Source organism: Galeopterus variegatus, unplaced genomic scaffold, assembly GCF_000696425.1.
Source record: "Galeopterus variegatus unplaced genomic scaffold, G_variegatus-3.0.2 Scaffold2844, whole genome shotgun sequence".
NCBI classification, from domain to species: domain Eukaryota; kingdom Metazoa; phylum Chordata; class Mammalia; order Dermoptera; family Cynocephalidae; genus Galeopterus; species Galeopterus variegatus.
In genome coordinates this window covers 122,445-148,176 of record NW_007728955.1, presented here as the reverse complement: position 1 = coordinate 148,176, position 25,732 = coordinate 122,445, and the positions used below count along the sequence as shown (strand labels likewise).

General features: G+C 54.7%; 1 protein-coding gene across 1 annotated transcript in view; it reads left to right on the top strand.

Moving 5' to 3' along the window:
* Positions 1 to 5,291: 5,291 nt before the first annotated feature.
* Positions 5,292 to 25,732, top strand: part of PRRX2 (paired related homeobox 2) — a 41,153-nt gene continuing 20,712 nt past the window's right edge. The window contains exon 1 of the mRNA XM_008583173.1: positions 5,292 to 5,325. Coding sequence (XP_008581395.1) covers positions 5,292 to 5,325 — 34 coding nt within the window. The remainder of the gene's footprint in view (positions 5,326 to 25,732) is intronic.

Genomic DNA, 25,732 nt, shown 5'->3' with positions numbered 1-25,732 from the left:
CCGCCGACGGGGCGCGGGGACACGCTGCGGCCGGTCCGGTGTGCCTGGCTTGGCCAGAGCCGTAGTCGAGGCTGCGTGGGGGTGACGGCGTGGGCTGCGGTTGACCAGAACGCCCGACCGGGGGAGGGGACCTTCGTCGAGCCAGAGCCGCCTCAAGTGCGAGGGGTCACGACGGCGGGGAAGTGCGTTGCCTTTGTGCACAGCGCTGGAGACGGCCCTCGCGGCCCCACCGCCGAAGAGCCTGGGAAGTGGTGCGGTCATTGCCATGTTACAGCTGGGGAAACTGAGGCTTTGGAGGGGCAAAGCGACGGGGTCGCACTGCTGGGTTTCACACTCCCCACGGCTACCACCCCAGCTGTTACTAGGTCTTGAGATGGGTTCTTTGGCTGGGCTGAGGATGCCTGCTCCCCCTCCCCACCGTCCAGTTTGTCCAGGGAGCAGCTTCCTAGGTGGAATGGCCCAGCCTAGAGAGCCGGCCAGGCCTCTTTTCCTCTGCAGAGGTTAAAGGTCATCAGGAAAGGGCTTTACAAACAAACAACTCACCCAAGTGGCTTTTTTCAAAAAGTCACACAGGATCGCAGGGGCCTGAGCCCTTGGTAAGAAGGGGTGGGGGGAGAAGGAGAAGATGGAAATAAAGCAGAGGTCCCTGCCCCGGACAGTTTCAATGGGGAGGGGGACAGAGGAGGGGGAGGGCCAGAGTCCCCCCATGCTCACCCATGCCATGAAGAGGAATGAGGTGGTCTGAGACCACTGCCCCTGTCCCCTGGCTCAGGGGCGTGTAGGCTGGCTGGCTACAGGCTCTGGGACCCTTAAGTGTTCCCCACTTGACCCCAGCAGCCTTCCCACCTGCCCCTGGGGACCCCCGCTTCCTGCACCAGCTCCCAGGTCTCAGGGGTACCCCGGCTGGCTGGATGCCTTGGCTACTCAGACTAGAAGACGTGCAGGAAAACGGAGGTGACTGCAGCCCAGTCCAGGAGCATGTGCGCCTGTGGGGACGCCTGTAACACACCTGCCTTTCACAGAGCACCTTCTGACCATGCCCAGCTGTTGCCAGCCTGTGGCTGAGGTGAGGCCACTGGCTTTCTCCAGTGGCTTCTGCCACTCACTAACCACAGTGTCCCGACAGCTCTTTCACCCTCTGAGGAGGTGGGCTTTAGATCCTGAGAAAGGTGGAGGAAGGGGTTCAGTTTGGGCCATGGGTAAAAGGGGGTGCCCTCTGGTTCATGGTGGGGGCTCCCCCTGCCAGTCTGAGTTTGGCTCCCGTCAGGGCAGAGGAGAGGCCCTGATTTCACCCTGATGAATGGGAGACAAGGAGGAACACACTGAACGCAGGAGAAAAAAGGAAGGGAGGGAAGGAGAGAGGGGGACAGAGGAGACGGAAGGAGAGGAGAGAAGAGGGGGGCGGGAGCCATGAGGCAAGAAGGAAGGAAACTGAGGCATTGGGACCCGAGTCCTGGCCAGGGTATGGTGTGCCTGTTTCCACCCTGGCCCCTGACATGGGGACAGATAGTGGAAGGCCGCACTTCTCCCAGATACAGTGCAGAAGGTCGCCAGTGGATCCTTTCCCCGGGGAACCCCAGAAGAGCTAGTGTCAGCTGGGATGTGAGAGCCTGGACAGTGCCACTGGCAGCCCCCAGGCAGCTGAATGGGTTCTGGGTCTCCCCAGCAGTCCCCTGGGGCCGGGCCACCCTCCTTGGGAGCCCATGAGGCCTGCAGACCATTTCCTGAAGAGGGGCTTCTGGCATGGTGAATACCCAGGCACAGGCACGTTTGGGGACAGAGGACACAGTGGGTGTGGGGTCAGGTGGGACAGAATCTGGGCCAGACTCAAGGAGGTGCTCACAGGCTGCCCTCCTCCCCATCTTGGAAGCCCCTCCCAGCCCTGGAGTGAGCAGCCCGGGGCTTGCTCTCTGGGTCTGGGTCTGGGTCTGCAGGCGGAAGGCAGAGGCCAGCTTCTTGCTCGTGCCTCTTGGTCAGATGCCCCCTCCCGCTGCCGCTTATGTGGGCCCCTAAGTCCTGAAGGCTCCAAAGGCGGGGGAGAAAGCACCTCTCTTCCCCCCTTCTTGGGAGCCCAGCCCACATCACTGAGCGCTTGGAAGTAGGCAACTGAACCTCGGAGTGCCAGGATCCCAGGCCCAGGCCAGCGGGCGTGGGCCTCGGGCTGTGATGTCGTCCTCCACTCCTGGGCCTGCGGGAGCCCTGGCACCTCAGACATGCTTGGAAGTGGCTTTTCCTGTGGCTTCTGGAGCTGTTCCCAGGTCCAAAGAAAGAGACTGGCACCAAAGAAAGATGGGGTGCCCCCATTAGCAAAATAAGGATTAATGGAAACAATAATCAATTAGAAAATTGATATGTTTTCAACCTGCTGGGTTAGCAGGCTCAACAAATTTTTTAAAAATTACAAAAAGCATTTGTTTTCACAAAGCCACAGTAGATATAGCCTATTCCTGCCAATGACTTACTAAGACCAGGCTCTCCCCAGAACTGGCCAGGAAGGCTGTGGCTTTGCCCGTGACTCAGAACAAACCAGGGTCTCGCGTTCCTCCCAAATCAAACGCTGAGGGCTGCGCTGGGGCGCTGAGCTATGCCAGGCACGTTAGGAAAATAAACCCTCCTTTGCTGCCTTTGCAATGACTTACAACAAAAGAAACCACATTAATAACTGAGATTTTCTTTAAAGCATTCCCTCCTGTGGGCAGGGCGGAAACAGGGACGTGGACACACTGTGAAAATAAACAAAGCTCCTGGAGCCAGGCAGGGGTGAGCCCCCCTGCCCGGGGAGGCCGCCTGGTCACTGCGCAGGGCTGGTACCTGTTTTGGAAGACCCCAGGATGCACTGCAGGAAGGACCAAGTGGATCCCAAGTGATCCACTTTTCAGAGATTCAGGACATGAGGTGCTTGGAGTCTAAGGCAGGATGAACCAGGCTGAGCCGATCTGTTAATGGGGGTGAGTCTGGTTAGTGGTGGGGGACCTGCCCCTCCCTCTTGCCAAGTACAGGGACTGAAGGGACCATCAAGTTTGAGAGACTGGAAGACTTGCCTTCAATTTTTTTTTTTTTTTATTGTAGTAAAATATACCTAACATAAGATTTACCATTTTAGCCGTTCATAAGTGTACGGTTCCATGGCGTTAAGGACTTTCACACTGTTGTGCAACCATCACCACCATCCATCTCTAGAACTTTTCCATCTTCCTGAACTGAAACTCTGTCCCCATTAAACACCGGCTCTCCGTTCCCTCTTCCCCGAGCCCCTGGCAGCCACTACCTACTGTCTGTCTCTATGGATCTGACTACTATAGGGACCTCCTAAAAGTGTAATCCACACTGCTTGTCCTTCTGTGTCTGGCATCACTTGGTATAATGTCCTCAAGGTCCATCCATGTAGTGGCATGTGTCAAAATCTTCCTTTTTAAGGCCATTCATCGATCGTTGGACACTGGGTTGCATCCAGCTGTCGTGAACAGTGCTGCTGCGAACGTGGGTGTACCAGTGTCTGTTCAAGTCCCCGCTTTTCATTCTTTGGGGGATATACCCAGACGTGGAATTGCTGGGTCCGATGGTAATGCTGCGTTTAGTTTTTTGAGGAACCGTAATACTGTTTCTGCAGCCGACTTCAGTTTTTCATCGGCCTCCCTGTAACTGATTCCGAAACGGGGCCTGGGCAGAGCTGGCCTGGGGGGAAGGGCTGAAGGGCTTCCTCAGACCCGGCCTTTGAAAGACAAGCCTGCTCCCTTCTCCCTTCCTTGCTTTCCCATTGTCTAGTTCCAGGGGGGGACAGAGTTATGGGAGTTTTTGGTGGCTTGTCCTGGGCAAGGACATGAGGTCAGGCTGGAAGAGGCAGAACTTCGGGTAATTTCATGGTGTCCCAGGCCCCACAGGACAGTGGCTGACCCAGGTGGAAGTGGCCCTGAGAGGTGATTTAAGAGGAGTGCACCAGTGAGCACTGGACTGGGGGTCGGGACATCCGGTTTGGGTCCTGGTTTTTGCTGCCCTGTCCTGTGTGACCTTGGGTGTGTCACGTCTCTTCTGTCGGCCTCAGTTCCACACCTGGGCAGTGGGCAACAACACACAGATGCTTGTGAGGCCCCTGCTGTTTGCGATCATGGTTTGACCCAGGCTTAGAAAAACCCCGTGATGGGCCCGTCTCCCAGGACGTGGAGTCTCTGAGCCTGCGTCTTGGCTGGGCCTGGTGCCTGGACCCTCAGGCAGGTGAGGGTATTGCTCAGCAGGTCCAGGTTGCAGGGAGACAGGAGGAGTGAGTGAGGGGTTGAGAGCCCAGGGGGCCTCCCAGGGTGGCTGGGGTTGGGGGGGTGGTGGTCTGCCTCTCTGCCTTTTTGTCACAGGGAGGGCACTTGCTGATTAGTTCATTGTTCATGGTTCCAGGATGGTCTGCTATCCAGTGGATCATCTGGGTGGAGCTTGGGGGCCTCAGACCGGCTAGAACCCCGCAAGGGCCCTTTCCTGTGGGCAGAAGCTCAGCAGGCTGGAGCCTCACTGTTCCTTCCCAGAAGACTCCAGAAAAGTAACTGGAGCACTAGTGACGGTGCCTGCTTCCACACCACCCTTGAGGCCTAAAAAGAGCCCTGAGGCTCAGTGCTGCCATCTGTGAAATGGGAAGGAGGGGCTGAGGTGTCCCTTATAGGGGTGTGCTGAGTCCTGAGTGCGCATGCCAGGTACCGAGCACTGTGCCTGGCATATAGTAAGTGCTTAGTAAAGTGTCTCCATTACAGTTCCTTGAGATGCCCACAGCAGCTCTGTGAATCAGGCAGGGCTAGTGATTGCCGTCCTATTTTTTGGAGCCCCAGGGAGGCAAAGCAACCTGCCCAAGGTGTCACAGCTGGGAAAGGAGGGGCGGGATTTGTTTTTGGAACCCAAGGCCAGGCCTCTCTCCTCTACACAGTGCAGCGTTTGGGCTGGAGAAGTCAGGAAGGAGAAGCCCCATATGGTTGTTGGGGAGACTCAGGCTGTGGTTTGTTTGGGACTAAAGAGGGGATGGGCTTTGGGGGAGGCACAGAATGGGACTGTTGGGATGGACCCTGTGCACGTGTTAGGAGTTTCCGAGTGGGTAGAGACAGGAAGGAAGGGTTTTCAGTGGCTTGTCCTGGGCCAGGACATGAGGTCAGGCTGGAAGAGGCAGAACTTTTGTGGTGTCCTAGGGCCAAAAGGACAGTGGCTGACCCAGGTGAAAGTGGACCTTGGGGGTGATTTAAGCCCCTGCTTCTCTGAACATACTCTGCTGTGTGCTGCCTGGGTCACAGGTGTGGGCGTGGAGTAGAAGGGGCATGGCCATGGCGGGGCTGAAGGAGGGTGTGAGGGGACCAGGTGAGCGTGACCAGGAGCACACTGGCCGTGTGCTTACACTGTGTGTTGGCCAGGGCTTCACATGCCTTACCCCATCATCCTCCCACCAACCATGTGAAGTGGGCCCTTTGACTATCCCCATTTCATGGAGAGGCAAACTGAGGCTCAGAGTAGTCAAGCCTCTTGTCGAGACTTTCCCATTCCTATGGGATTCCAGCCCAGGCCTGTCCTGTTCTAAAGCCCCTTGCTCTCTACCACTGTGCGTAGCCACTCCTGGAGCCCCGGGAATGCCAGGGTGGCCTGACCATGGATGTCCACCCCCAGACAGGTGTGGGCTGTATTCAGGGGGCCACAAGGCAGCCAGGGGAGGGGTCTCCTTGATATCCTCAGCAGCTTGGTGGCTCACAGGTATGTGGGAGACGGGCCAGGCCTGGCAGCGTGGGGACTGCCCAACTTCAGGAGTGTTCGAAGGTGTAAGCACGAGTGGGGGATCCTCTCCACCTCCAGCCCAGAAACTACTACAATGGTCTCCCTTAGCCTCCACAGGCCTGTCTGCAGCTGCCTGGACATAGGAGAGCTGTGGGGGCCCCTCTCTCTGTGGAGCAGTGACAGTGCAGGCACCCCACCTGCCACTCTCGAGTCCTGTGCTCACTTGCTCGTTCATTTATTCCACAGCTACTTTCTGAGCAATCTCTATGGGCCAGGCCCGGAGCTCCCCTACCTGCCCTGTGGTTCCCAAAGTTTCAAGCTGCAGGGGAATTTCCAGAAACTTAGAGGAACTGGCATAGAGTGGACAGTTTTTAAAGTTTGTCAAGAAAAGCCATTTACTCACAAAAACAATCCTCTTGTTGCCCCGTGCTTTCGTCTAAGAATGAAGCTTTTAGCATCTCCGTCTTAAGAGTAAAGGAAGGTCCTCACAACTGACTTAATTTAGCTTAACAGAAAACTCACTAATTGTTCCTGTTCTTCTCATTTTGCGGTAGGTCGGTGAAAACTTTGTCATGGGCTGGCATTTGGGAACCACATGGTGGTTTTGGCTTTCCCAGACTCACAGACACAGAGACACACACAGACCCCCCCCCTACCATGCCAAACACACACGCGCACACACAGACTCACGCCCCATCATGAGGGCTCTGGCCAGCCCAAATGACCAAGCCTGTGTTCTTGGTGGCCAGGGCGGCCGCAGGCAGCTAGTGGATGGATGAGCAGACAGACGTATCTGTGCTGGCGCGGGCCAAGGGTTAAGTGCCTTTTGCGAGGTGGTGAGCAGGAGAGGGCCGTGGGAGCTTCCTGTTTAGACAGAGGGCGGCTGGGGAAGTTATCTCGCCTGCTCCCACGCTGAGCAGAAGAGAGGCGGGGTGCCACTCAGCATCCAGCAGGTAGAGGAGGTGGCACGGGGCAGGGGGCATGTTGCAGGGTGCTTCTGGTCCAGGGGGGTGGGGGTGGGGTGGGGGCAGGGCGGGGGCAGGGCTGGCCGCAGCTGCTCAGGAAGAGGCTGTGGCCCTCGAGGGAGTGTGGCCTTGCTGGGCGCAGCAGGGGGAGCCCGCTCTGGCCAGAACCCAGGAGCCATGGAATCTCAAGATGTCCCAGGAATCAAGGTCGTTAAAAGACCAAAAAAAGTGCTGATTCCCCACTTGCTCTCGCTGGCCCGAGCCCACGTCCGGCTGCCTGCTTCGTGTCCCTTCCACATCTGGGCAGCTGTTTGTTCCCAGGCGAGCTCTGGGGGGCCACCATGATGACAGGACATGGTCCATGTGGGGCTCCTTACGAGTAATGATATCTTTTACTGTGTCCTAAAAATGAAGCCGGCTCTGGGAGATATTATTTTTGTTCTGTCTTTGTGATCGATTCTGCTTTTATGTGCGTGGGATGGGCAGCTGGGACCTTCCAGTTCGGGGGCCAGTGGGAGGGGTTGGGAGGGAGCAGGGGCGACAGAGTTATGGAGAAGCCAGGAAGCCGGGGCCTGAGAGGCCGGGCAGTGGGCCGGAGGTGCTGGACAGAGGACTGCAAGGATTGCAGAGTTTGGAGAAGGTCCTGGGCTGGGGACAGTGAGAGAGCAGGAGGCCCAGGGCTGTGAGGCCTGGAAGCTTCCACCAAGGGTCTCTCCACCCCAGAGCTGAACGAGCACCTGTTGCTACAGGTCTGACAAGGTGAGGGCACGTCACCTCCCGTGACACTGATGCCCAAGAGGCACTAAGAAGGACCCCAGAGTAGGAGCCAGGAAATTGGGGTTCCCACCTTGCCTTGCCCAACTCTGCAACTCAGGACATGCCCCGTCGCTGGTTTGAGCCTCAGTGTCCCCATCTGTACAACAAGAGGGTTGGGCTATCTGTCAATGGATGTATTTTATGTGGTCCCATGAATCAGCTCCACCCAGGGAGCTGATTAAAATGCATGTTCCCAGGCCTCACACCAGTCCTCGGAATCAGACTCTCTGGGGCCGGGCTTGGGCATCTGCATTTAACAACATCCCTCCAGCCCCCAGCAATTTTATACCCTGGTGTAGGCTTCTCCCAGAGCTGACTCTGGACCTCCATCCTCCTCCTCAGCTTGCCAAATGGTCTTCTTGGGGGGATGGAGGACATAGAAGGGCTGCCACAGAGAGCTCAAGCTGGCATGGATCTGGAAGCGTCTGGAAGGGCCCAGTGTACAGGAGATGGAGGGGGCTGCTTCCAGGCCAAGCCCCAGCATTGCAGAGACCTGACTTCGTGTAGAAGGTGCACTGCCAGGTCTAGGAGACAGCAGTTGTTCTCAGCCTACTGAACTCTAGCAATCACTGAGCATCTACCGAGCACCGGCCCAGGCAGCCCAGGGCCTGGGAGGAAAAGGGCACTGTGATAGGGGAAGATTCCTGTCCCTCCCTCTCCAGTGTCCTGACTCCCTCCAGCTGTGTGGCCAGGGGCGGGGTTGGGGTGGGACAGTCAAGCCTCTCTGCTGAACTGGGGGTTTCTGCCACTCTGGTCACTGGAAAGTCCCCCTCCTGGCATCCTGCTTGCCCCTCCTCTCTGCCACCCTCACTCACCCTGCACATAACATCGCCCTGGGGGTGGGGATCCACTGTCCCCAGCAGGGCAGCCTCCTCTCCCCAGACTCTGCCCACTGGCCCCTGACCCTCCTTCCCGTCTCTCCTCCCTGGCGCTGGTCTCTCCCTCGCTGGCCTCCCCTCTTGCCGTGGGCGCAGACATTTACACGCCAGAAATGGCGTTATTAAAAATGACATTTAACCAGAGCTGGAATTACCATGCGGATGGCTGCAAACCTCGGAATCAAAGCGGGAGCCGCCGGGCGGGCGCGCCTGGCAGGGGCCTCGCAGCCTGCTCTGGCCGCCAGAGCTCTGCACAGGCCTCCCATATAAAACCCCGCAGAACGCCGAGGTCTTGAAAGCCAGTGCACCTCCTTTCATTAGACTAACAAATAACACGTAACAGAAAACATCTGTGAACAGCAGCCCCTAATACTCTCAAGATGGTGCTGCGGGCGGCCGGTCCAGCCAGTGGGCAGCCGGGCCGCGCAGGGCTTAGGTCGTGGCAGCCCCCACGCACGTGGGTGCAGAGCGCCTGGTGGCCCCCTGCTCTCCCGGGCCTCCTCCTGCGCCCTGTGGGACCTGGGGGCCTCCTGCTTTCCCTCCTCCCACTCATTCACCCCTCTCTTGTTACTAAGGAGAACGGCCAGCCGAGGGTCTGCTTGAGAGGGCATGGTGTCCCTGGACGTTGGACATCACAGCCCTCCACTTTAGGGGTGGCATCGTCAAAAATGGGAACCAGAGGCCAGGTTTTGAGCCCCAGCCAAGCCCTTCACCAGTTGTGTGACCTCGGCAAGTTTCTTCTCTCTGTGCTCTTCGTTTGTCATAAGAGAAGAATCGTGCCTCCTAGGATTTGGGAAATGATGGAAACAGTGTTCATCTAGAAAGCGTATCAGCTATCATGATCGCACCTGAGGACACTGAGGCTCAGAGAGGTTAAGTGACTTGCCCAAGGTCACACAGCAGGTGGAGAAGCCGGGTTAGGAGCCAGAGCTGATGTGCTCTTCAGGATGCCGTGATGCACACAGTGAGGTGCACATGCTGTGCCGAGTGGGCGGCCTTCAGCAGGGGATCTGACACGTCCTCTGCCCTCAGCAGGCTTCCAGCCTACAGCTCGTGACAGAGGAGGAGCTCGTTTGGGAGAGTAGGCCCCTCCTGCCCTCACGGAGGCCGGTGGCCCTTAAAGCCCCCACCACTGGCCCTGGGGCTTGGGAGCCAGAGGGGCCTCTAGATACAGACAACATTCTGGGCTGGAGGCCTCCCCCGAACCTGAAGCATGACCCTCACAGCTCAGGGGGAATCTGGCCTCACACCTGGAGAAGGAAGGGTTGCATCCCAGACTAGGGAGAAAAGTCCAGAAAAAACAACCCAAAGTTGAGAGGAAAGACAAATTGGCAAGATGAAGCTACAGTAGAAACCCTGTTGCCTTCCCCAAAGGGACTGAATGTTAAACTCTATGCCTCCCCGTCCCCGCCATGACATGCTGTGCCTTCTGGTTCCAAGAACACTGGATGGGTTCATTCATTCGCTCGTTCATTCATGCAATGCCCGTGGATGTTGTTTTGAGGCATTGTGCTGGGAAAACACAGTGCACAGGCCAGACCTGATCCCTCAGGGCAGCATGGAGCCAAGCACAAAGGCAAGGTAGTGGCCGGCTGAGGGCTCTTAGAACTGCCCGGCCTGAACTCAGCGCTTTATACGCAGAATCCAACCAAATTCTCTCAGCAGCCTTATGATGGAGGTGAAGAATTATCCCCATGTTACAGCTGAGAAAACTGAGGCTCAGAAATGTACAGTGACCTGCCCAAGGTCATCCAGGAAATACGCAGTGATCCCAGAGCCAGGATATCACACTGGTGCCCCGTGCTGGTGCCCCAGATGGCCAAGAAGCCTCAAGGTTTTCTTGCTGAGTGCAGTCCAGAGGGGAACTGTTCCTACCTATCTCCCCTGTCCCTGCCTGAAACCTCTGCAGTGGCCTGAGGAAGGACCCTCTCTAGCCCCATTTTTAGGCACGCACCTGTGCACGCCCTGACCCAGGGCACCGTCAGGCAGGGATGGGGCTCTGGGCCGTGCTTTAAGGAGGGGCCGGGGTAGTGTCATGAACCAGGGAGGGACCCTGCCTTTGGGAGGCTTGTGTTTCTGAGAGATATTGTGGTTTTTTGTTTGTTTGTTTGTTTTATGTCCTTTTTGAGACCGGCCGCACCGCGCTCAGCCAGTGAGCTCTGTGAGCGCACGGGCCATCCCTATATAGGATCCGAACCCACGGCGGGAGCGCTGCTGTGCTCCCAGCACGGCACTCTCCCGAGTGCGCCACGGGCTCGGCCCAGAGAGACATTGTGTTTTAATTGGAAGGCTAGCTCTCCCACAGAGCCGGCTGCCCTGCCACCATGTCCCCAGGCACGGAGAGTGTCAGGGCTCCAAGTGGGAAATTGCTGGAGACAAGAAGTAAAAATGGACTACTCTGGTTTCACTGGAAAGGAAAAAAGGAAAGGCAAAGATCTAACACCAGCTGAATGCAGGGTCGTCATTTAAAGAAAACTCTTGCTGGTGCAGCAAATTCGAGTCTGGGGTGGAGGAGCGGAGCTCAAAGTGGGGACTGTCTTTTCAAGGGGCTGGTTTCTCCGTCAGGGAGGGAAGGTGGTGGAGGTACCCCGTGAGCTCTTTCCTCTTCCTCTCCTTCCACAAATATTTGTTGAGCACCTACTCTGTGCTAGGCCCTGGGCTGGGCATTAGGGTCCCTGCAGGGAATAAGGGAGGGGTGTCCCTGGTACGAAGGAGACATCCTGGCTGCTGTGAGAACAGATAATGCGGCCCCCTATCGGTCAGGGAAGGCTTCCTGGAGGAAGTGGAATTCCAGAAGGGACCTAAAAGACGGGTAGAGTTAGCTGCAAGAGGAGGTCAAGGAGGGAGCTCTGGGGGGAGGGACCAGCAGATGCAAAGGCTCAGAGGTGGGAATGAGTGAGAGAGGACACGATGGGAGAGGGCCGACCTAGCAGACCTTGTCTAAGATTTGCAGTTTTGGGGCCGGCCCCGTGGCTCACTAGGGAGAGTGTGGTGCTGGTAGCTCTGAGGCCGCGGGTTCAGATCCTATATAGGGATGGCTGGTGTGCTCACTGGCTGAGTGTGGTGTGGACTGCACTGTGCCGAGGGTTGCGATTCCCTTACCGGTCAAAAACCAACAACAACAAAAAAAAAAGATTTGCAGGTTTTGTCTTAAGTGCTGTGGGAATGCTTCCTATGCATCTGTGGGTGTCTGGAGTGTCCGGATCCCCCAGGCCCTTCCTAGGGACTCCCTTAGTGAGTGAGTGTGTGGGAAGCGAGTGGCCAATTTGGGGACAGAAGTTGTGTCCTGGGCTGCCCCAGTCTCTGAAAGAACTGATCACAAGCCCCTAACTGGCTGGCCCAGTCCTGTCTGACTCTGGCCCCCCACTTTGAGATCTGGACCACCTGAAAAGCCCAGATCCAGAGTCGGAGATCCCATTCAGGAAGGGGAGGCTCCAGGAGACATTTGGAGCCAGGGCCCACCAATGCATCACCTGCAGGACGGCTGCCTCCGCGGGGTGGAGGAGGGGTGCAGAAGGAGAGATGACAAGCAGCCGTTGCTGCTGACAAATTCATGATGTCATGGACCTGCCACCTGGGTGTGTGTGTCACAGGTGCACAATGATTGTGAGGTGAAGTTTCATTAATAGATGAGGAAGGTTGTCCCAGGCCATGTGACTGCAAATCCTGTATCCTACAAGGAGCGGAGGGCACTTGGGATGCTTGTGGCAGAGTCAGGACAGTTGGGCTGGATGACTGGGGGGTGGTGGCTGTGAGTGTGTTCGTCATCATCATCACAGCGATGATCACAGGACCATTTATTGCATTTATTGTGTACCTACTATGTGCTACACCCTTCACATGGATTATTTCATTAAATCCTCCCAAATGTTCTAGGAGGTAGACAGGCTTATGACCCCATTTTTCAGATGAGGAAGCTGAGGCCCAGAATGATGGGTTTCACAGTGAGGACATGGGGGTGCCAGGCTTTGGACCCTGTCTGTGGTGTGTTCCACTTGCCTGCTGGCCCAGGCTGGTCTCATCTGTCCTTATCCAGGTTCTTTTAGGAAGGGAAAGGTCAGGAGATTTGACAATGCTGGAGCAGGGTGTTGCTGAACAGAAATCAGAGTGGCTCCCTGACCCAGGCAGGCAGTCGGGATCTGGGGCAGGGACAGCCCCCACTGTCCCCCATGCAGATCGATGGTGATGCAGGTAGAAACAGAGAGCCAGCCCCAGAGAGTTCAAGTGGGTCCCCTTTGGGTGGGAGGGCCACCGCCCTCTCAGGGGCAGGATATGCTGGGTACTGGCCTGGTTTTGCTGTGGAGATTCTGGCCCCAACTTCACCCTCACCTGCTGGGTGATCTTGGAAATGTGCTCATCTCTTTGAGCCTCAAATTCCTCATCTGCAAAATGGGCATCGTCCTAGCTCCTGGGGCTTGGGCTGTTCAAGGAGTTGATGAGACCAGCAGGTAGGGGCTCAGCTCCATGCCCGCCTGGCCCTGATAGGTGTTCCATAAACACCAATTTGCTTTCTCTTTCACTCACCCTGACGCTCAGGAGGAGGAGCAGATGCACAATTTAGGACTATCAAGCCCCCTTCACAGATGGAAAGACTGAGGAGGGGGAGGTTCCCAGGGCCCCACAGGCAGAGGAGCTGAGGTTAGAGACAGAGTTCCAGGTCCAGGAGCATGCCCAGTGGCTTTGATGGTACCTAACTTTGCTTTCCAACATGGAGACAGGTTACCCAGCTCAGTGCCCCACAACACACACACAGGCCCCAGGCCCCTCTGCCGCTGCCCAGCTCTTCTCTGGAAGGACAGCGTTGACTTGCTGCAGCCCCAGCCTGGCTGCTGGCTCGACCTGACCATTGCTCCCGTGCAGAACGGGACATCTTGCTTTATTTTCCACAGCACAAATTGTAACCATGTATAATTTCATGATAAATGCCACCTATAAAACATACAACTATTTTTATAATGTGGCGTTCAAGGTTAAAAATTCAAATCAGAGATTAACTGCAACTTCTATTAGGTTTGTGGATAAGAAAGCTTGGAGAGGAAAGCTGAGGTTTGGATGTGCAGATGTGCATTTTCAGGGACTGCAGACAGGTTCTCACAGCATATCTAAAATATGCACACACGTACCTGTGCACACTCACACGTGCACACGCACACATGAACATGTTTGCACACACATTCACACGTGCATACGCATGTGCTCTCAACCAGTCCCTGGGCTCTGGCAAAGCTGGTTTAGACATGGCGTTTGCACTCGTAGGAAAGCTGATCTTGACACTGGCTTCCTTCTCTGCCCAGGACCCTGATGTCCAAGTGGCCATTAGAAGCAAGTTCCCTGATGATTAAGCAGCACAGGGGTTCATGGAGGCAGATGACAGAGGGAGAGAAATGCACAGAACATGGGACACCAAGGAAAGAAGCGAGTGTATCAGGTTTACCTCCATCGGGTGCCAGTTCTTGGCTTCTCCCTAAACCTGCCCTTCATCCACCCCCAAAACCAGAACCAGATGGAAAGCTAAGTGAATAGTGGGTCTGAGGATGGGGCAGACAGTGTGGGATGGGAGCCCCGGCCAGAGGTTGGGGGGGGGGGCTGAGCCATTCCAGAGAGGCTGAAAACGAGAATATGTCCCCCTTGGCACCCAGGGTCCAGCTCGGAGCCCCCTGCAGAAGAACCTCAGGGCTCCCTAGAGCTTACTGGGAGCGTGTGGGCTTCGTGGGGATCGTGGGTGAATGTTTGCTGCTTTCTTCAAAACGGGGAACGGCAGTGGCTGGGAGAGTGGGGCTGCCCCAGCTCCTCACATTTTCCTCTCTCTACCTTCACGTGGCTATGGGCAGGTCCCTGAGGAGGTGGCCTGGGTCCTGGTCAGGAGGGCAGCGGCTCCAGGGAGCTGTTGGCCAAATGCCCGGTGGTTGCCTCATGGGCCCGAGGGGCCCCAGGGTGGAGGTGCCGAGTGGCACCAGGTGTCAGACCAACCCCACTTTGCTTCCTGGGGCAGGGGCTTCCCCTTTCTGAGCCTCAGTTTCTTCTTCTGTAAAGTGGGGATAATGACAACACCTACCAAAGGTGAAAGCGCTTCACACAGCACTCTGTACGTGGCCAGCTGCCGCTGCGTTATTTTTACTGCACCGTTGCTATTATTAACAACTCTTGTGTGGCCCCCAGGAGAGGATGGGCTGAGGACGCAGCCATGCCCCTGGCAGCTGCTGGTCCCCAGGGACCTTCATCTCCCCAGCAAGGGGTTCGGGAACTGTCCCAACCCAGACTAGTTCCATATTAAGGCAAAAAATCCCTCCGCCACCCCGGCACCACCCTGGCTTGTTATTCCCGTTGTCTGTTGACACATTCGCGACCAAGATGGGGGCAGCGTCTCCACCCCTGTCTCAGCAGCGGCTTTGCCCCATCCCCAGGGACTGCTCGGGTATCTTCAGCTTTGCCCAGCCTTTCGCACAGATGAGCAGAAGCCTGGGCCCTAGAGCAGGGTCAGGACAGCGCAAGGCTGGGGCTCCGTCTTCAGGGCTTTCAGCTCCACCTTGGGAAGCTCAGACCCCTGCCTCTCCCTCTCCTCCAACACCCATGCTGGTGCCTGCCGTGTCACCATAAGGAGCCCCTCCTGGCACCCCGTTCACGACAGTAATTAATCACCTCTCCCCTTAGGAGGCCCCTGCTATGAACTATGCACATGACACACATCATCTGCCCTCATCTTTATGGAAGGTTATCGAAATTTCCATTTCACAGATGAGAAACAGAGTCTCCTTCATTCGTGACAGTGACAGTACGATTTTTGGGGCCTCTGCTGTGTGCAGGCACTGGGCAGACATCCACCAATCAGCCCTAAGGGAGCTTACAGGTAACGGGAAACTGACAATTAACTGATAATGACACAGGTAATTTATTACAGTGCCGGTAAGTTCCACCAAGGAGAAACACAGGGGTCTCTGGGGTTCAGAGAGAGGGAGTCACCACCCCAAGGCTGCACAGCCCGCACCTGGCACAGGTGGGACTCAAACCCAGGATCAGACTCCAGAGCCCTTCCACCTGGCCCTCCCCACTGCACAAGGCTGTGGCTGACAGGAATCCCTCCCAAAAGGCTGCAAAGATTCACATCCCATAACCAGACCATGTGGCAGGGGTGGGGCTGGGAACAGAGAAAAGAGGATTCCTAAGGCGGGTCCACAAATCCATCCGGCGCAGTGCTCACCACAGGCTTGAGGGCGGGGGGTTCCTGGAGTGGGGGACACACTACTGTAGTTCTGCTGGGGCGAGGACAAGGGTCCAGGTATAGCTGGGGCTTCAGCAGTGTGCTCATCAGGACTATCACCTTCAGTGGATAGAAAAGTGGTCCCATCCAGCTTAAGCATCACCAAGATATATGGATGAGCAAAACTGAGAAATCCAGGGTGGAACGTCAGGTACAACTGGACCCAGGCTTAAATGATGGCACTGGGATCTGTGTTCCCTGTCTCTGGCTCCACCCTTTCCTATAGAACACACACACACACACACACACACGCAACACACACACACACACACACACCCAGAAAGAAGCCAGAAGTCTCAGCAAAAATCTCACTGTGTCGTGAATGGGTCCCTGCCCACCTCCAAACCAATCAGAGTGGCTGAGTAAAGCTCTCCAGAGGGTGGACACAACAGAGCACACGTTTATAAAGGAAGAATTCCCCACACATCATGGGGCCCTGCTGTAAGTGCTTCACGTGTGTGATCTCACCCAGTCTTCGTGAAGGGACCTTTATTGTGCCCACTTTATAGATGAGACAGCCAGGGCTCAGAGAGGTCAAGTAACCTTCCCGAGGTTACCCAGCTTGTGGGTGGAGTAGTGGGAACTCACTCCAGGGCCTCTGTTTCAGCCATGACTCTCAAAGCAACCAGTGACCATCTGGGAGGCCAGGACAGTTGGCACTGGGGCTGCCCTTCCCCCATCTTGTCCCCCTCTACCAGGGAAGGTAGTTGTGTGACTGAGGACCTCCCCGCCTCCACTTTCCTGGGCTGAGGGCATCTTTCTGGCCAGTTGTGGGCCCTGTGGGCTAAGGGGTGCGCAGAGGGGTGGCGACAGGAAGCTGTGGAAGCAGCATTAGAAGAGGACATCATGTCCTACCTGGCCCCTGACACAGGCCCAGGAAAGGCTGCCCAGACCTGGGAAGCTGGGCTAGTTGGGGTCTTGCTGAGCCCAAGGCTTCCTACCAGTAGCAGCATCTCCCTCACGTTACAGTAAACACTCTGGAAAAATGTAGTTGACCCATAGCTAAGAGCAGTGGTGGCCTTTGATTGTCCAGTTAACATGCCATCACGTGTGGTCAATATTTCATTACCACTGGCCATTATCCTTCTGCACTGCGCTTTGCAACTAGTGAAAAAACTGTATTTCAGCTCTCCCATTTTCCTGGGCCTTTGAAAAACTCCTGCGCCTTAGGTATTGGGTGCTTAAAAGCTAAATGGCCCCAGGTTGTGAGCCATTCATTCATTCATCCGTCCAGTGTTTACTGAGCACCTAGCTTGCGCCAGGAAAGCAACCCTGTGGGGAGCAGGCTGGCACAGTCCCAGTGAGTTTAATCAGCAGTAGTGAAGAGGTGGGAGAGGCAGACGCCCCTTCGCCTTTCTGGGGCAGCGAGGGACGGATCCTACAGGGAGTGGTGTCTGAGATGAGGAGTGGAGACTGGGTTGGGCTTCCTGAAGAGGTGGGAAACTTTTCCAGCCAGAGCGAACAGCATGTGCAAAGAGAAAGTGACAGTACAAGTGTCCAGGGAGCACACAGAAGGCCAGGGTGACTGGGGGAGGCTCGTGGGCCACAGGGGCACCCGGCGAGGCTGGAGGGGACAGGTCCTGATGTGGGGAATGAGTCCCTGGTCTAGCGTGCTGGCTCTCCCCTGGGTCTTGCTCAGGACTGGGGTGAGGGAAGCGAGAGGGTGCATGTGAAGGGGGTGCCAGCTGTTGGGTGTGCCGCACAGGCTGGGCGCCTCCTTACCCACTGCGTGCCAGGCCAGAACCTACTCAGACAGAGGTCCCTGCTGCTCAGGAGCCTCGGAACTTGACCTCACAATCAGCAGTCCCTCCTCCACCCGGTGCCCCGTCCCTCCCCTCCCCCCCTGAAAAAACTTCAGCATCCTGATTTTTTGAGTGGGGGGCCTTGGTGGGGGTGGGGGGTAGCCTCGGTAGAATGCTAATGAAATCAGAGGTGCCCAGGTGGGGGCTAGGCTTGGGGTAGGGGAGAATTAAGCAAATACTGGAAACCCGCAGTTTTCCATATTTGATTGGCGCTGGCTGAGGGACAGCCACCTATGGTGCAGCCCCCTGCAGAGGGGACTGGGGGAGTTAGGAGGGGAGACTAGTCTGCTTCTTCAGATGACATCCTCGTGCTGGGAGCCTGTGAGATGTGGGCTGCATTTGGCATTTGGGGCTGCTTCATGGAAGAAAAGGGTGAAAGCAGCCTGTGGCCTGGCAGGGAGGTTAGCCTGTACAGCCCACCCCCTCCGGGTAGGCAAGGTGTGCGGAGGGCCGTTCACGTGCTTGTCAGCCACAGTAACCCTTGTGGGTCCCATCTCTTGACCACCTCCCAGGCATCATTTCATGGAATTCTCACAACAGTCCATGAGTGACATGCCATACAGACAAGGAAACTGAGGCACAGATGGGAGAAGCAATTCGTGACAGGGAGAGCTGGCTGCCACTGGAGCCCCTGTTGGTCACTGTACCTGAGCCCATGGAATCCTGATAACACAGCTGGGGAGGGAACTCGTATTATGCCCACCTGAGATGTGCGGAGCAGAAAGGTAGCATGGCCCAGGGGACAAGGGCGGGTGGAGAGAGTGGCTCAGACCCCAGCCGGCAGGCTTAGCTAAGCAACCTCAACTCCCTGAGCCTCAGTTTCTCCTTCGATAAAGCAAGTTCATGACCGTAGCACCCTTGTTACTGAAGGTGGATGAGGAAAGGCCTTGAGGACTGGCCTGAGCCCCATATATGCAGGGGGGTTGTTTGAAGAGCTACCCTGGTCCCAGGCTCTGTGATGTGGACATTGGCTGTGAACTGTCCCCTTCGGTCTCTGCCCCTCTCTGTGTGCCTTCCTCCCCCCACCCCCAAACACGTGCAACAGCAAATCAGTCTCAGGTTTCTCCCAAGAAGCACCGTCGACATCAGAACAAGGTCTCTGACTCTGAAGGAGACAGGCCATGAGGTCTCACTAGGTACACATTTCTGCCACTCTGTCTACTGCCATTCAATGGCATAGGGCCCAAGGGCACCTGGGAGCTCACAGCCTAGCAGGGCTTGAGACAGGAGACCAAGCCTGGAAGCCACAGTGAGGAGGCTGAAGCAGACGTGCACGTGGGGCTCTGGGCATCAGGGGAGGGCTTTTTGAGGAGGGTCTTGTAGGGTGAGGAGCCCATTGTCCGCTCCTTCGCCAGCTCATGCTACACCCCCCTCTGGCTGCGTGGCTTTGGGTCCAGAATCCTCCCCTCTGTGACCTCAGGCTTCTCGTTCATAGATTGGAATGGGAGGTGCCTGCTCTGCTGCTGGAATCATGCAGATTGGGTCCCAGAAAGACATGGAGTATGTACATGGCCAGGAATGTTCCATGTTGGTTTCAGATAGTCTCATGGCTTAGGGGTGCTGGTTTCATGGCAAAGGGAGACACTCCTGCACCCCTTAACTCCTTTCTCTCCTTCAAATCTCTCCTCTTTCAAGTTTTCCTGCTGCCTTCACCCCCAACTTTTCTCTGAGCTCCCCAGACACTCGTGTCTTCAGTAATAAGCCTGCCTATTTCAGTTTGAATACTGACCCTGCCACTAGTTAACTGGATGACATTGGGCAAGTCACTATGTTCCCTATACCCTGGCTTCTTCATCCGTCAAAGGGGAATTAATGATGGTGCATATCTCCCAAGGTGGTGCCAGATGTTGGTGAGACGGTGCCTTTAGCTCAGTGCCCTGCGTGGAGGAATCGATCCACACAAGTTAGCAGAATCCATCATTATTTCCCATTCTCCCACCTTGCACGGGTTCTGTGCTTGGTAACTTGCTTATAACAACCCTGTAGGTAGATCTCCATTCTGCAGGTGAAGAAACTGAGTTCATCGTGGGTAATTGGCCCATGCTCACTGGGCTGGGACTCGACTGTAGGCCAGTCTGATGCCCAAAGACCATGCACTTGGCATTGTCAGCAAGTGGTCCTCAACCCTGGTTACACAACAGTGCGACCTGGAGAGCTGTCAACGAACGCTGATGGCTAGGCACTACTCCAAACCTGTTGAGTCAAACTCTCAGGGGTGGGGGGCTTGGCATCTTATTTTTTAAAAGCTCCCCCCTCCCGAGGGCCCCAGTTCCACCTTGCTGCCTCCATCTCTCCCACCGTACTTGGTTTTGGGGGAGCATCACTCCTTCCCTGACAATTGTCGCAAAAGCTACAAGCCTGAGTTTTCTCCGCAGTGACTTTTCAGCCCTCTGGGCACACTTTTGAGGGTAACAACTCACTTTATTTATTTGGCGGCTGACTGGTAAGGAGATTCGAACCTTTGACCTTGGTGTTATCAGCACCATGCTCTAACCAAGTGAGCTAACCAGCCAGTTCACCAACTCCCTACAGAAAGGCCCCTGCCGCTCAGAGCAGGGGATGTAGTTATCTGCGCACATTGTATCTTGTTGATGAGAAGGACCTGAACCCTGATCAAGGTATGTAGGATCTGGGGGCTTCATAGGGCCCTCATGAGAGTAGCAGCTCTGAGGGGCTGGGAAACTGCTAGTCCTTGGACAGACACAATCATCGCCATAACTACTATACCTGCTCTCAAATCCCAAATGGGCTCTACTACATGATGTCAGCACCAACAAAGTACGTCTGCACATGGATAAGCACGAGAGGAAATAGGCAAATATAAGACCACTCCTTCAGGGGAGCTCTGCACTGTGGCAGTGTGCTAGCACCAGCTCCTCTGGCTCCTGACAGCCAATGGTTAAGTCTTCAGAATTTTGGAAGCTGGGCTGTCAAACAGAGGTGCCACTAAAAATTAAATTACGTAGGGCCGGCCCGGTGGCGCACTGCTACAGTGCGCCGCTTGGGAGTGCGGCGGCGCTCCCGCCGAGGGTTCGGATCCCACGTACAGACCGGCCGCTCACTGGCTGAGCGAGGTGCGGGCGCAACACCGAGGGTTGCAATCCCGTTGCCGGTCCTGGTCCGGTACGGGCGCGACACTGAGGGTTGCGATCCGTTGCCGGTCACGAAAAAAGACAAAAAGGAAAAAGAAAATTAAATTATGTAAACTTACCATTACATAAGTTATATTTAAAACACAGGCAATATATGCTCAAAACTCATCTCTTTCTAGTAATTCTACATTTTATTATTATTTCTGCTCTTGAGGTTGTTTGCATGTGTGGTATCTAGATGGTGGAAATACTATATACGGGGTGCTTCTGGGCACCTCTTCCCAATTTTGCCTTTGTTGATGTGGTGTAGCTTGAAATTGGCCACGGCGGAAGTACTTATTCCCCAGAAACTGGCAAACACTGTAAATTAAGGGTCCCCTCCCTCCAGGGGACCTTCTGTTTCTTTTTCCTTTTTAAATAGACTTTATTTTTTAGAGCAGTTTTAGATTCACAGCAAAACGGAGCAGAAAATAGAAAGATTTCCATCCCCACACACCCACAGACTCCCCCACTGTCAACATCTCCCACAAGTTTTTTTTTTTTTTTTTCCTTTTTGTCTTTTTTCGTGTCTGGCAACGGATCGCAACCCTCAGTGTCGTGCCCGTACCGGACCGGGACCGGCAACGGGATCGCAACCCTCGGTGTTGCGCCCGCACCTCGCTCAGCCAGTGAGTGATATTTAAGAATCATTAATTTCCACTTTGTCAAGATAAGTTTATTTTACTCACTTTAGCCAAGAAGAGCTCTATAATTACAAAGTATATAACTATTAAACACCAAATAGCATTACCCCCCCACCACCACCATTTAATATGCTTTTACTTTTTACTGATTTCCATGGTGGGCCAAGTATTGAAGAATTTAATTTTTTTTTAAGTGTCCTGATTTTTTCTATTTTTACACCTGACTACCTCTTCATTTGTTTTCTTTGTTTGTTTGTTTTTTTTGTTTTCTTTTTTGTCTTTTTTACTGACCAGTAACGGGATCGCAACCCTCAGCGCCGCGCCCGCGCCACGCTCAGCCAGTGAGCAGGAACCGGTCACCACATGGGATCCGAACCCTCAGCCGCGCTCCCGCCACGCTCCCAAGCGGCGCACTGTAGCAGTGCGCCACCGGGCCAGCCCATCTCCCACAAGTTTTGGTCCATGTGCTACAACCTGTGACCCTACTCTGACACATCATTATCACCCAAAGCCCATAGTGTGCACGAGGGTTCAGTCTCAGTGTTGTATATTCTCTGGGTTTAGGCAAATGTGTAATGACATGTATCCACCATCACAGCATCACACAGAGTATTTTCACTGCCCTAAAATTCCCCTGTGCTCTGCCTGTTCATCCTTCCCTGCCCCCAGCCCCTGACAACCACTCATCTTTTTACTGTCTGCATAGTTTTGCCTTTTCCAGAATGTCACATAGTTGGAATCGTACAGTATGGAGCCTTTTCAGACTGGCTTCTTTCATTTAGCAGTATGCATTTAAGATTCCTCCATGTCTTTTCATGGCTTGTAGCTCCTTTCTGTTTAGTGCTGACTAGTATTCCACTGTCTGGATGCACCCCAGTGTACTTGTCCATTCTCCTACTGAAGGACATCTTGGATGCTTCCAAGTGTTGACAGTTATGAACCAAGCTGCTGTAAGCATTTGTGTGCAGTTTTTGTGTGGACAAGTTTTCAGCTCATTTGGGTAAATATTGAAGTGTGTGATCAGTGAATCGTATAGTAAGAGTATACGATTTTGTTTAGTTTTGTAAGAAACTGCCAAATTGTCTTCCAAAGTGGCTGTGAGAGTTCCCGTTGCTCCATATTCTTGCCAGCATTTGGTCAGTGTTCTGGATTTTGGCCATTCTTAATAGGTGCACAATGGTATTTCATTATTGTTTTAATTTGCATTTCCCTAATAACATATGATATGGAGCATCTTTTCATATGCTTATTTGGCATCTGCATATCTTCTTTGTTGAGGTGTCTGTTCAGGTCTTTTGTCCATTTTTTAATCAGATTATTTATAATTAACTTTTAAAAAGTTTTCTCATGACAGATAATCTTTTAAAAAGGTAAACTGATCACTTGGGGCAAAACTTGCCATGCTGACATGACCCAGCAATATCGTGTTTATGTGCAGGAAGTGGAATATTGTCCCTATTTTAAATATGTCAAGGGAGGTTGCATTTTTCTTGCCACCCCTGAGCCCTGGGCAAGGGTTTGCCTCCTGGCAATGCCAGATCACTGTTCATTTATTTCCTTTAAGAGGCAGAACTAAACATAGTTCTCTTCAAATGTACTTCTGTGACCTATATGGAACTTCCCAAAACAGATGTGTCAGGGGACAAGAGGTGGTGAGAGGGTGGCACATGTAACATTGTTTGCTGTGTCCCTGGAGGTGGAAAGAGCCCTGAGTGGAGAGTGAAGGCCATGTCCCCGGTCTGGCTCTTTCTGGGACTTGGGTCAGACAAAGCCAATCAACCAGAGCACCTCAGAATCCTCCTTCACGTGGTGTTCCCGGAAGCTACTACCAGGCAATCAGAAGTGGCAGGGGGATGACACCATGAGCCAGCCCTGGTCTGAGTGCTCCCTAAAGCTGCTTCTGACTCTGACTCTCTGTGCCAGTTGCTGCCTGGGACAGAGGTGAGCACAGACTCACCCATGCTCAGCAGATAGGTAGTGTGGTTCAGTGGTTAGGAGCCTGGGTGCTGGAGCCTGGTGCATCGAGGGGTGGGTGAATCCCAGTTCTCCCATTAACTGTCTGTGTGACCTTAGAGAAGTTAATCAACCTCTCAGATCCTGTTTCCTTCTCTGTATGATGGGCTTGATGATAGGGCTTCAAGTGTGTGTAAAGTGCCTGGCACATAGAGGGAGGGCTCCATGTGGCGGGGGATAGCTGGGGGCACCCCTTTTGGAATCATGATAACTGCTGTGGTGTCTGCACATGGCCCCAGTGATCTAACAAAGGCCACATGGCTGGGCCAGGCCTCTGGCTGGGAGGTTCAGCGCTCCTCCCCTCACCAGCCCCCACCCCATCCTTCACCCGCAGCTTCCAAATGAAAGGGGCTCACCACAGAGGAGGAATGGGGCGTGCCGCAGGCTGGCTCAGAGAGGCCTTGGGGCACTGGTTAATCTTTTGGGGCTACCTGGCAGCCCAGGGAGAAACTCAACATCCCACAGACAGATGACCGGGCCTGGCCGAGGCCTATTGATGATCCACGGTCATTCTGGAAGTTCTAGGACTCCTCCGTCCTCCACCGCCAGCCCTCAAGTGTGGACAAGGTGCCTGCAATCCACACCCCCTCCAGAGGTGGCTAAGGGGTACAGGGAGGAGGCCATGGGGTAGAAGGAAAGGCAAGGGGACAGAGTTCTGTGATGAGAAATCGCCACGAGCTCTCTCTAGTAGCAGGAGAGACTGCCTTTCCAAAGACACAGGCTGCAGAAGCGCCAGATGCCTTGTAGAATCGGCTTCTCTCCAAATTCACTGTCACTTGCTGCAAGCTCCACTTGACCAATTTGCTTGTTTGGTTTGGGTTTTGCACACCCACAGCCCTGTTTTGTTTACCCCCTCCTTGGCCTGCCAGGGAAGAGCCCAGTCCTAGGATGGATGGCGGAGAGCTGAGAGCTGAGTCGGGAGCCCCAGTCTCCTTGAGCCTCCCCTTCCCGGACCACGCTGCTCCTCCTCCAGGCTCCGCATCATTGGGTGGTGGGGGCAGGGGCAAGGGCCCCACCAGCCCGGAACCGTCCAAGTGAGACTTGGCTGGAAAGTAAAAAGGACTCTTTCCTGCCAGTTTCAGATGCCCGGGCACATTCACCATGGGCGTTATGGAGCTTATTACCTTCAGGCTGGGAACCTTTTTAAAGTGTGGTTTTGTTCTAAAATCCAGAATTTCTGACAGCCCTAGTTAACAAGCCCCCCAAGTGAATTCAGAGGGTATTAATGGGAAAGTTCTAAACAGAACTTCTGCTCTGTCGTGTAAGCAGCTCAGAAAAAAATGCTCTTCTCCCAGTTTAAGTGCGTGTGGGGCACTTTGATGTGGGCCCATTTCCTTATAAAGCCCCCTCTGAGGAGGGGGGAAGCTGAAGTTTAATCTGGAGCCAACAAATTACTTGCAATTTGCAAGCACACATGCTTAGCCCAGAGGGGCTAAAGGCCACAGTAAAAGAGAGAGAGAGACACACACACACACAAAAAAACCCCACCTCCTCTCATCAACCCACTTTAGCTCGGATTTATTATCATTTAATCTAGTATGGGGGACTGTTCCTTAAGGTCATAGCCCCCTTTTTCAAAAACAAAATGAGTTATCTACCCTTAAACAATGGGTGCTTCTAAAGCAGAGCACCTCTCCAAGAAACAAGAACTTCGGCCCTGGAAACTGAGAACAGTGAGAAATTGGTAAAGGGCCACAAAAGATGATGACATTGTGTAGTGCTGAACATACTAAGTATCTTGATTTGAGTATCATATACTGTACACAGGTGTTGATAATCAACGTGGCACCTTACAGATAGGTACAATCAATTGTGTTTCAATAAAAAATAAAAATAAATAAAAATAAAAGAATGGTCCCGGAGTGGATCCTCTGGATTCGGATTTGATATGCGGTGGAATTCTAAATAAGCAGCTGTCTTGCAGCCTTGCCAAGGGAAAGAAGTCACCCAACTTCCTGGAGGGTCCCACGAAGCCTCACTTTCCCCAGGTGCTTGGGTGGGAGGACCTGGGATCAGGGCTGCAGGTGAGGAGCGGGTCCCGGAGAAACGGAGGGCTGGGGAGGGGCGCCGCAGGCTAACTCTGGGTGACCCTGGTTCCAGGTGTGTGCGTTAGCAGCTGAAGACGGGGTACAGCTGTGCACGGATCCGCCTGGAGGCTGGGGTCTAGTTGCCCAGCTTTGAGCCCTTGGGCGATGGACCTCCCTCCCCAGCCTCAGTGTTCCCGGCTGTGAAATGCGGATGGTAGCGGCGGTTCCTGTCTCACGGGGTTAGCGTGTTTGGGGACGCGCCCCTACAGCGCCGAGCCCAGCCCAGCCCTTGGCCGGGGTCCCCCGCGCGCGGTGCCCAGGATGGGAAAGCGCAGTCCGTCCTCCCCGCAACCCGGGACCCGGCCGAGACTGGGCAGCGGGGGCGGAGCGGCAAGGGCACGAGGACCGAGAGGGTCGGGCGGGCGCTGGGCACCGCGCCCCTCGCGCCCCTCGCGCCGGCCCCCA